The following is a 12,644-nucleotide window of genomic DNA, read 5'->3' on the forward strand; positions in this document are numbered from 1 at the left end:
TCTAGTCGATGCTAGGCTGTAAAATGTTTAAACAAGTGTTCAACCTAAGCTACCTGACACCTAATTTGCATGTTAGCCATCTCAGTGTCGACAAAGGTGTGTACTCTGAAATGTCAACAACTGTCACACCGTATCTCCACTGATGAAAAATGAAAAAAAAAATCGATTGAAACATTGTGACCATCGCTGGTAACACAATATCGAACTAAATAATACTGAAACTTTTCTACATATGTTATAAAAACATGTTCTATTCAATTAAAGATAAACCCTGTTATCTGCCAACCTACTATGGAAAACTTTAATCCCTTCCACCGAAAATCCAGATAGTTACTGTTTCTGTCGAGAACCAGGAAACACTAACATCTAACGACAAAATGGTAACAAGAACACAAAGTAACATTACATTTTCTACTCCACTTACCTCCGTTTTCCTTACAAATGGCAATCGTGTATGAATCCCTTTCTGCCAAATTAATTGAATGCATCCAATTTCGGAACTTGGAAGAGTCTCTTTGACACTTGCGTGAGCCACTCTCTCTTGTCCAACCGGGAAGGGCATTCTCTCACGTCCCACCCCTTCTTGCCCAACTCGCCAATGATAATCGCTCTCTCGTTTCGCTCAATGGGCACACTTTCAGATTGATTGACACACGCAGGTGAAAAGAGTGGGTATACAAAATATACCACACGCAATGCTTTTCCGATGATGTGTGGTGCAACCTGACACTATGATGACATTGGCAGATGTCAGGATCTACTTTTTTGTTTCTCACACATCACCTGACTCTGGTTGGCACACACAAACAAAATCAGATATTACATTGTTTATTCCTTGCATATTAAGACTGTACAGAAATTAATAAAACTTGGAATTAAATGTGACCTAAGCAGCATCAAAAGCCATGTCCATTGCCTCACAGGTTTGGTTTCTCCACAGGTCTAGGATCAGCAGATTGGTGTTAAGATGATGCTTCACACACACACACACACACTGCAGGTCTCCAGACCGACTGACTCAGGATCCGAGAATGACAGAGATCCTCTGATACACCAGGCAGCACATCAGTTTCCCAAGCCTCCAGACAGGAATATAGAACTGCATCATGGGCACTAAGAGGAGCAAATCCACATACCAGGGCCATATAGTACAACATGTAAACAATAACATACTACACAGTCCTACATATTTGGTAGAATATTTTACAGGTAACATGTAGCTGAAAGGAAATTATGTTGTCAGTAAACAGTTTGGCAAACGTCTTCTATTTTAGAGTCAAACTTTGTACAGTATCTAATGACAAGACTCATACTTACACCGCTTCACACGCTGTGTTTAACATCTTAGCTGGTGAGAGAAAAACAGAAGAGAAAGAGTGAAAAGGAGGAAGAGAGAAACACATCCAGAGACAAGCAGGAAAGAGAACCTCACCCTCGTGCCTCTCTCTCCCTCTCGTAGTGTCTCAGTCAGTCAGTCCAGTATCTCCTTGATGCACCAGCAGCAGAGTACGAAGTAGAGGCACTCCTTGAGGGACTGGATGAAGCCGTAGGCAATGTTCCCACCAAGGAAGTTCTTCCCTCTGCCTAGGCCCATGGCCATGTCACGCAGGTTCTGCCCGAGGGAGGAGGGCATGGCCTGGGGGAGAGGACGCTGGGGGTGCATGGCTCTGTGGCACTGCTCCACACGGAGGACAGGAGGAAGAAATGATAGAAATGAGAGATGAGAGGAATAGGGGTCAGGTCAATCCCAGAGGAGTAGAGGAGGATGGAGGAAAGGAAGAGGAGAAGACCAGGGTTGGACTGGGTGGTAGTGGACAGAGAGCTCCTGTCCAGAGAGCTCCTCCTATAGTGACATCAACACTACCAACACCAGGGAGTGTTCTCTCAGCTCCTGATCTTTCTCTATTCTATTCTTCTACCCTCTGGAACACAGACACATCAGTCACCCTTGGTTATGAAACATTCTGTTTACTGGCTCTGGGTGTATTCTGCACCCCACCACCCCTCTCTCTCCCTCCCTCCAGCTCGCTCTCTGCATCTCTAGGGTTCTTGCCAGTCTGGAACAGTCTCTCCCTACGTAAAGCATAATCTATCCACCACACCTACAGTACACCCCTCAGGATAGTTCCAGTATCACGTGCTCAATGCAGCTCTACTGTAAAAGCTCACAATATGCCTCCTCTCTTTGTCCAGGACTGTGTGACTGTCTATTGTTTCTCTCATCTGGTAATATGTGTTTTGTGTTCTGAACAGGTTGAAATAATAAATATTCTGATTTCTATATTGTTGGATGACTGCGTCGTGGTCATCGTCCAGGTTGAAATAATTCTGAGAATGGCAGCTATAGGACATGTTATCACCAGAGGTCTGAATATAGAACATTTGCTGACATGGACCCTGCACCAATGCATATTCTCTAACTCCAGACCCTACTGTACACCTTGGCACTTAATGTAGAGGCACAACTAGCCTCTACCTCCCCCCTGTGGTAACTCAACTAGCCTCTACCTCTCCCCTGTGGTAAATCAACTAGCCTCTACCTATCCCTGTGGAAACTCAACTAGCCTCTACCTCCCCCCTGTGGTAACTCAACTAGCCTCTACCTCCCCCCTGTGGTAACTCAACTAGCCTCTACCCCCCCCTGTGGTAACTCAACTAGCCTCTACCCCCCCCCTGTGGTAACTCAACTAGCCTCTACCTCTCCCCTGTGGTAACTCAACTAGCCTCTACCTCCCCCTGTGGTAACTCAACTAGCCTCTACCTCCCCGTGGTAACTCAACTAGCCTCTACCTCCCCCAGTGGTAACTCAACTAGCCTCTACCTACCTCTCCCAACTGTGGTAACTCAACTAGCCTTTACCTCCCCCTGTGGTAACTCAACTCCCCCTGTGCCTTTACCCTCTCCCTGTGGTAACTCAACTAGCCCCCCTCTACCTCCCCCCTGTGGTAACTCAACTAGCCTCTACCTCTCCCTGTGGTAACTCAGGTAACTTCTTCCTGCCCGATCCTGTCTCTTTCCTTGTCCTATCATAATCTCCTTAGTCATCTCCTCAAAGTGTAGAACTTCAATTAAAACAATATATCGTCCTCACCTGTATTTAGCAGAATAAATAAGTAAAGGGGATATGTTCTATTTAATAGTTATGAATCAACATTTAAGAAAACACATCACAGGAGACCAAAGTGTAAATCCAGAAACTGCATTTTAAAGCCAAACTCACCTAGAAAGATTCATGATATATGCATTTATATGCAATCTGTGATTTCAGATACAGGTGTAAACAGATGTATTTCCCCCCCAAAAGAACAAGAGTATTACAACAGAACTTTAAAAAGTAAAAAATTAAATCAATTTTTTGAAGGCTAATTGAAAATAACCCTTTGGCTTTCAAAACTCAAATGAAAAAGTACATCAAAACAACAATATAGAAACTGTAAAAAATTATTTCCATGCAACAAAGGCAACTGTGATGAACAAAGACAACGCTAGAATGCTTCACAAATTATGTAGAGGATAGATGATTCCTTTTACACACACACCTTGGGGCTTGTTTACTTGTTTTCTTGTTGCCTATCCAGGACCTATAGTCACTTAAACAGTCTGTGTCTAACAGTCTGTGTGTTTGTGACAGAATGAAGCAAAGGCCTCACACACAGAGCACAAGTGCCACCATGTAAGAACTACACAACCCCCTACACTCCCAACCATAAACTCTGATCATCCACACATCCTCTCACAACACACACACAAGCACGATGAGAAAGATGAATAAACAATTACCTGTCCAGGCTCAAAGAGCCCTTTCTCATGACTAGAGTTGCAAAATTCAGATAACTTTCCCCAAATTCCCCGGTTTTCCAGAAATCCTGGTTAAACTAGTCCTAGAATTACACAAGCGAATAAACAGGAATTCCGTGAATCCTCCAACCAGGATTTCTGGAAAACCACAGGATTTTGCAACCCTACTGATGAGACAGAAATATTTTGTACAGCAGGTGGCAGATCCCAGTTTACTCTTCACTTCCACATTTACAGTTTGGTTTCAGCCTCCCTCAAAAACCTGGACATGGTTCATTGGCTCGAATCAAAATGAATTGGATTCAGAGAGAAAAGTATTCCGTGGGTATTACATGTGAAATACAGTATCTGGTTCTGTCCCACCCATGTTATTAATAACATCTAAACAATAAAGACTAATTTCAGAACAAATAACTCAAACCAACCAATCAGATCTGATGTTATTTACAGGTGGAGTGGAAATCCCTCCAATGAGAGCTGCGACATCAAGCAACCGTGACAACAACAAGTGACAACAGGAAGTAAGAATGAATGTGCAATAGAGGAGCGGATTGGCATCACTGGACCTGGGTGGTGAGAGTCAGTGTCCTTTTTGCAGAGTCTTTGATGGACTGAGAGACCATGTGACAGGATCCAACGGTCCACTACATTTGGATTAAGTACATCAACTGACTGTACAATAAGCACAGTACATTAGGTGACAGACTGCACTGGAGTGAGGTGACTGCATCGAAGAAACAAGGCACGAGTAAGATACAAAACATATCATGAAGAGAAGGAGGGAGAGGATGATTCCTCCACGTTCTCTCCCTCTACAGTCTTCTAATTCCAAGGAAAACAACACGTCAAAGTCCAACGTCTGACCAACGTTCGCCAAACTCCCAGATTTTGTTGTGAACAACACTGCAGTTTTCCCAGCAGTGAGCTGAGAATAAACACATCATGCACTAATGCTTACGCTAATGCTAACACTAAAAGCTAATCTCCTGACCAAGTGTTGCAGCACATTTGGGGAGGAGATAAAATCTATGCTTTGAATGCTCTGGACCGAATGCTTTCAGCATTAAACACACTTCATCCAGTATGCCCCCCAACCTCTCCACCCCCCACCCGTCCAGACAGAGACATGGCCATAGATTGTCAAGGCAAGCAGATATTAACAACAAATCCATTGAAAAGCAAGAAAATATTGGCATTAATCCGAACTACGATTCCAACACAGCACCGATTACATTGTGACAGCCGCATTTAGGTTGACTGTGACATCGTCGTAGAATTGGTTTTGAGCTCTTCCAGATGACATTGTGTCTAGGTCTGATGACATCTCTAGATGTGGAACCTCCCCCCGGCCTCCTGCCCCCTCCCAGTCTTCTCTCCATCCCTCTCTATGTAAAGACACTATACTCCCAATGAAAGTACACATGACAGATACAGACTAGCACACTGTATGTTGGTGTAGGAGTCATCTCCATGGTTTCTGCTGCCCCAGTCCAACCAAGCCCACTTTCTTTGTCATGATCAGGACAGAAAGGTAAGACCAGTCCCATGCAGACAGACAGGGAGACCAGTCCCATGCAGACAGACAGGGAGACCAGTCCCATGCAGACAGACAGGTAAGACCAGTCCCATGCAGACAGACAGGTAAGACCAGTCCCATGCAGACAGACAGGTAAGACCAGTCCCATGCAGACAGACAGGGAGACCAGTCCCATGCAGACATCAGACAGACAGGGAGACCAGTCCCATGCAGACAGACAGGGAGACCAGTCCCATGCAGACAGACAGGTTGATGTCGGACATCCTTTTATCAAACTCCACCTTCGGAGGCCGGAAAGAAACCTTGTCAATATTTGGACAGACGGAGACAATGGTTGTTGGTATAGCAACCACCTTTTTGCATACAGAGACGTCCTCCGTGACATCATCAGGTATCACTCAGGGTCAATGGTCAAAGACGAAAGGTATTTTATTGGAAGTGGCTTGATGGTAAGCGAGGGCCCTGATTGGTGTGGACACAAAAATGTCAATGAATATTAACAGGAGGCCTGATCTCAGTCATGATTGGTTATTCACTGATATTTGATTGGAGGATCCATGTCTGAGCTCTCTGATGAGTCCAATCATCAGACAAGTCTTTGGAGTGCTTCTGTGACGGTGAGAGAAACTGTTTCCTCTGCCATGTCTGGATCAAGACTTCTCCCCCCATCCCTCCATTCCTTTCTCTACGTTTCACTCCTCCCCTCCAAGGTGCATAGTCCTTTACTATGATATAATCATTTCTGAATGAATGACATGATTTAATTAATAATGCTCAATTTTTTTTACTAAATTGTATTAATTTCTGTCCCGATGAGAAGGAAAATAAAGTGTTCCTAGGTGTTACTCCCACGTTCTTTGGAGGGATGGAGGGAGTGGACCTCGATGACGGAAGGATGAACAGAAGGAGGGATCACGGAGGTAACAGTGAGTCGTCCAGGAGGAGAGAAGGGTGTGAGGAAAAGCAGAGAGCAAATGATTTTGGCAGAAAGAGTGATAGAGGTGTTTTTTTGGCTTTCCTCAATGTTGTCAGCATTGCTTATGTGTGTAGTGTTCAGGCACTGTGCTCCACTGGTTGTTGCAGACACACCTCACTGCCTGCTGATACGATGGGCAGTCTGTTGTCCATGTGGTAACTGATCAGGTGGCTCACACTCTCAAAGTGGTGGTCTTTGGTACGTACCTGAGTAGTTGGACACACAGACAGACACACACACACACACACACACACACACACACACACACACACACACACACACACACACACACACACACACACACACACACACACACACACACACACACACACACACACACACACACACACACACACACACACACACACACACACAGAGAAAGAGAGGGTCACAAAACATATCACGTCACAGCTGATAAGTGGGAAGGCTTCGGGTGGCTCGCTCTAACTCAGACACCTCTCCCTCCCAACTCACCACTCCCTCTGGGTCGACCAGTAGTAGGTGTTTGGGCTGACCACCCTGTTGTCCAGTGAGGACGTACTGTCCAGGGGTGGTGCCTGACTCTCGGACCAGGAAGTCTCCGTCACGGGTCAGCAGTCTCTCAGCCTGCCTGCGACTCAGGCTGCCGTGGAACCAGGCCTCGCACTGCAGCTGTTCCACCAGAGGGGGCGCCGCTGAGACCCCCAGACCTGATACACCCAGGGAATCATCAAATGGCTCTGAGAGGAGAAGGAGAGAGGGCAGAGCGAGAGAGACGTTTTGAAACCATATGACCAAACCAAATTAATTCTTGATACATTCAGGATAACAATATTCTAATTTCCCCTATGTCCAAACCCAAATGAAAAAACTAATGACTTCTACTGTAGTGTAATTACTGCAATATAGCTGATAACCATTCTAATTAGTCTTATCTGAGATGACTGATAGTGACTGCTATAGACTGCAGGGCCAGTTGATGTATTGTATACAGACTCTAGCTGATAGGGCCAACTGGGACTCACTCATGTCGAACGCATCTCTGTGAGCATTGCCATTGGCTGCAGCTGTTGCGGGCGGGGTTTATCCACATTGACGTATGAGGGGTCATCACACAGGTCCCGCCCTCCCTCCTTTGCTCCCACTGAAACAACCAATCAGGAGTTTAATCACATAACTGTCTGTCAGTATCACCTGGGAGGTGTTCAGGGATGGGAAACATTTAGAGTAGAACAGCTCTATAGAATATCTGTTCTGTGATGTCACAGATAGAAGAACCCAGATAATTCACAGGATGTTGTTAGGGAATAATCAGAATTGATGGGTAACATAGGTAAGATGTTTTATATTCATCATATGTTTGTAAGTTACTTCTCATCAGAATGTTATTTTTGTATAATACTGTGGCAGGGTTGCAGTATCTGTTCTATGTCAAGACGAAGTTGCAGAGAGGGGAGAGGTCAAGGGATCATCAAGCGTGTATCTCTTGGCTCCACAATGTGTGTGTGCCAGTCAGTGTGTCTCTGTGATCTTGTCAAGATAGGATGGATTTGATATATGCCTGTTGATATGGAGGATTGGTTTATGGTTCTGAGTTTGAGAAAAGAGACAAAGCTGAACAATGAATTATGCCGATGCTGTCTTATCCTGTGTATCTTTGCTATAAAGGATCCCATTTGCCATTATGTTAGGACTCTCAACTTTTCATTAGAGATACTGAACTGTTGAAAGTCAAAATGCTATTGCAATGTGGAAGGGGCTCTCAGAGAATTCATGGAGAGACACTGAATTTATCTGAGAGTCACAGGATTGTGATAGAGCTGATATAATTAAAGATGGACTTTTATAACTAACTCTGACGTGTGTGTGTGGTTTGCTCCCATGATTTGGTAAATAGAGGAAATTTCCACGACAATGTATAAATCTGAGGCATCTGTTTAGAAATTCTTCTCACCAGCAGATATGGTGATGAGAGGAAGTCCAGTGGGAGGAGATGGAGTTAGATGAAACCTACTACAACTACTAAGGACATGGTGATGAGAGAAGGTCTAGTGGGAGGAGATGGAGTTAGATGAAACCTACTACAACTACTAAGGACATGGTGATGAGAGAAGGTCTAGTGGGAGGAGATGGAGTTAGATGAAACCTACTACAACTACTAAGGACATGGTGATGAGAGAAGGTCTAGTGGGAGGAGATGGAGTTAGATGAAACCTACTACAACTACTAAGGACATGGTGATGAGAGAAGGTCTAGTGGGAGGAGATGGAGTTAGATGAAACCTACTACAACTACTAAGGACATGGTGATGAGAGAAGGTCTAGTGGGAGGAGATGGAGTTAGATGAAACCTACTACAACTACTAAGGACATGGTGATGAGAGAAGGTCTAGTGGGAGGAGATGGAGTTAGATGAAACCTACTACAACTACTAAGGACATGGTGATGAGAGAAGGTCTAGTGGGAGGAGATTGAGTTAGATGAAACCTACTACAACTACTAAGGACATGGTGATGAGAGAAGGTCTAGTGGGAGGAGATGGAGTTAGATGAAACCTACTACAACTACTAAGGACATGGTGATGAGAGAAGGTCTAGTGGGAGGAGATGGAGTTAGATGAAACCTACTACAACTACTAAGGACATGGTGATGAGAGAAGGTCTAGTGGGAGGAGATGGAGTTAGATGAAACCTACTACAGCTACTAAGGACATGGTGACCTCTAGTGGACAACCAGAGACTTACACAACCAGAGACTTTTTTATTTGACCTTTATTTAACTACGCAAGTAAGTTAAGAACAAATTCTTATTTTCAATGACGGCCTCGGAACAGTGGGTTAACTGCCTGTTCAGTGGCAAAACGACAGATTTGTACCTTGTCAGCTTGGGGATTTGAACTTGCAACCTTCCGGTTACTAGTCCAACGCTCTTACCACTAGGCTACCCTGCCTCCCCTATTTAAATATTCGTCACAGACGGATCGGGTGATTTCAGTAGAGCGAGTCGACAAAGACATACAAGCGTAAATATGTACATTGTATTTCTAAATCTGAATGAGCGGGTGTTAAATATCCATATTTACGATGAGCGTATTATTCAACTGCATGTACGATAGATTAATTGCTCTGTCTCTCTTTCTCCCGCTCTTTCTTTCCCCAGCCATTTCACTGTGTGACCAGCCGTCATATCGGGTTAGTCCACTAGGGACTTTTCATTGCATTATGTTAGAAATCAAAGTATAATCTGTCCTGTGTGTTTATGTCATTCTGTGTGATTATTTAGTTAGTCAGTAAATAAATAATTAAAACAATTTGTGTATCACTGAATCATCATGCAGACTAGGGTTGGTGCAGATTTAAGTCAACGATGTTCAGAATGAGACTGATAGGAGGTAATAATAATTCATGGATGACTAATATGATAAAGGTATATTCAGATATCCTTCAGTCAATTCGGGGAAATGGTAACTCATTAAACAAACTTATTCTGTGGTGCCCAAGATTGCTAATGAGTTAATTGTTACATCATTAATTTAATCACATGCTCATTTAAACGTAGTAAATTGATTTGATTAAATAATTGTCATAGCATTAATAGTATTCACGTCACAACACCCCTATGGGAACACAGAGACCAGTTGAAACACACACTGTCCGAGAGCAACACACACTGTCCTAGAGCAACACGCACTGTCCGAGAGCAACACGCACTGTCCGAGAGCAACACGCACTGTCCGAGAGCAACACGCACTGTCCGAGAGCAACACGCACTGTCCGAGAGCAACACGCACTGTCCGAGAGCAACACGCACTGTCCTAGAGCAACACGCACTGTCCTAGAGCAACACGCACTGTCCTAGAGCAACACGCACTGTCCGAGAGCAACACGCACTGTCCGAGAGCAACACGCACTGTCCTAGAGCAACACACACTGTCCTAGAGCAACACACACTGTCCTAGAGCAACACACACTGTCCTAGAGCAATACACACTGTCCTAGAGCAATACACACTGTCCTAGAGCAACACACTGTCCGAGAGCAACACACACTGTCCGAGAGCAACACACACACTGTCCGAGAGCAACACACACTGTCAGAGAGCAACACACACTGTCCGAGAGCAACACACACACATGGTCAATCTGACTCATTTCCTCTCACTGTGTCCGTGTCATTCTCTCACTGCAAGTCATTGTATTGTGTCACCTCATATCCTTTAGCTGAGTGAGTGTGTGTGTGTGTGTGTGTGTGTGTGTGTGTGTGATGGCTCACTTGGTAGAGGGGGAAGCGGCTGCTTGTGAATATCATTCTGACCCGGCTGTCCATAGGGCTGAAAAGACACACACACACAAGAAGCAATTAAGATACAGATGGAAAAACATACATTGCACTGACCAACTGATGACACACACACACACACACACACACACACACACACACACACACACACACACACACACACACACACACACACACACACACACACACACACACACACACACACACACACACACACACACACACACACACACACACACACACACTGTGAGGTAAATAAGGTGAGCGCCAGAGAGAGTGGAAGACTAAGGCCTGCTGTGATGTGAGAGTGAGACTGGGTCAGATGATTAGCCTACATACTGAACTGCCCTCTCTCTCCTGGAGCTGCAGTCTGGATTCAATACAATTGACTAACAATTACTTGATGTGTGTGTATGTATATATCTCACCAGCGTAGCCCCAGGGCGGGCCCTCATGTCCACCAGTCCCCCAGGAGGAGGTTGTTTCCCGGGGAAGTTATTATAGTACGGAACATCTGCAGGGGGCGGTGCTCCCTCATCTTCCTCTTCCTCCCACGCTGAGCCATCAAACGGAGCCATCCTGAGAAAGGGGAGAGGAGTCAGAACTCAGGAGTGACACACACACACACACACACACACACACACACACACACACACACACACACACACACACACACACACACACACACACACACACACACACACACACACACACACACACACACACACCTGTCATGGGGGGTGACCAGTTTGGGGGGGTTCTTCAGGTACTGTTTGAAGCGTAGTTCGAAGGCCTGCCCTATGGTACTGATGACTTCCTGGGCCAAGCCCTCCGAACACTCCAGGATATGACACGCTGGACAGAAAGGAAGCAGAGAGGAGGGTAAACAACAGAGGTAAGGAAACAGAATATTGGCACTGCCTCGCTGTCCAAAGAAAGGTACTGAACAGGGATCTGATATGCTGCTGGATAAATATATTGAGTTTGTGTTTATTTTTACAGGGACAGTGCACATTAATCAATGTTTCAGTAAAAGTGCCGGTTTTAGCCAGCTGGCTAATTTTCAACTGCAGTCCCTGGGCAGGTTATTAAAAACAATTACAACATAGACAATCAATGAGCAGTGAGCACACGCAGAATAATATAGGACAAGCAACATGTAGCATGCAGACAAAGCAATAGCACAAAAAGCAACCAAACAAAATACATAAAAGCAACAAAGTGGAGGGATGCCATTGATGTAAGGTACTGAACAAGGACTGGATGTTCTGCTGGATAAATCTACTGGAGGGATGCCATTGATGTAAGGTACTGAACAAGGACTGGATGTTCTGCTGGATAAATCTACTGGAGGGATGACATTGATGTAAGGTACTGAACAAGGACTGGATGTTCTGCTGGATAAATCTACTGGAGGGATGACATTGATGTAAGGTACTGAACAAGGACTGGATGTTCTGCTGGATAAATCTACTGGAGGGATGACATTGATGTAAGGTACTGAACAAGGACTGGATGTTCTGCTGGATAAATCTACTGGAGGGATGACATTGATGTAAGGTACTGAACAAGGACTGGATGTTCTGCTGGATAAATCTACTGGAGGGATGACATTGATGTAAGGTACTGAACAAGGACTGGATGTTCTGCTGGATAAATCTACTGGAGGGATGACATTGATGTAAGGTACTGAACAAGGACTGGATGTTCTGCTGGATAAATCTACTGGAGGGATGACATTGATGTAAGGTACTGAACAAGGACCGGATGTGCTGCTGGATAAATCTATTGGAGGGATGACATTGATGTAAGGTGAGGAACAAGGACCGGATGTGCTGCTGGATAAATCTATTGGAGGGATGACATTGATGTAAGGTACTGAACAAGGACCGGATGTGCTGCTGGATAAATCTATTGGAGGGATGACATTGATGTAAGGTACTGAACAAGGACCGGATGTGCTGCTGGATAAATCTATTGATGTAAGGTATTGAACAAGGACCGGATGTGCTGCTGGATAAATCTATTGGAGGGATGACATTGATGTAAGGTACTGA

At 44.8% G+C, this 12,644-nt stretch overlaps 1 protein-coding gene and 1 pseudogene across 1 annotated transcript; both read right to left on the minus strand.

Annotated features, from left to right (window-relative positions):
- Window positions 1-812: 812 nt before the first annotated feature.
- LOC124005330 (lens epithelial cell protein LEP503-like) lies at window positions 813-1,948 on the minus strand. The gene is made up of 3 exons (XM_046314470.1): window positions 1,433-1,948; window positions 1,318-1,348; window positions 813-1,113 (listed from the first exon to the last, which is right to left on the minus strand). Exon 1 carries the CDS (start codon window positions 1,661-1,663, stop codon window positions 1,472-1,474), a length of 192 nt encoding a protein of 63 aa, XP_046170426.1. The 5' UTR covers window positions 1,664-1,948; the 3' UTR covers window positions 813-1,113; window positions 1,318-1,348; window positions 1,433-1,471.
- A 3,798-nt stretch (window positions 1,949-5,746) lies between these two features.
- Window positions 5,747-12,644, minus strand: part of LOC124005915 — a 7,314-nt pseudogene continuing 416 nt past the window's right edge.

The sequence above is a fragment of the Oncorhynchus gorbuscha genome, linkage group LG19 (assembly GCF_021184085.1).
Source record: "Oncorhynchus gorbuscha isolate QuinsamMale2020 ecotype Even-year linkage group LG19, OgorEven_v1.0, whole genome shotgun sequence".
NCBI classification, from domain to species: domain Eukaryota; kingdom Metazoa; phylum Chordata; class Actinopteri; order Salmoniformes; family Salmonidae; genus Oncorhynchus; species Oncorhynchus gorbuscha.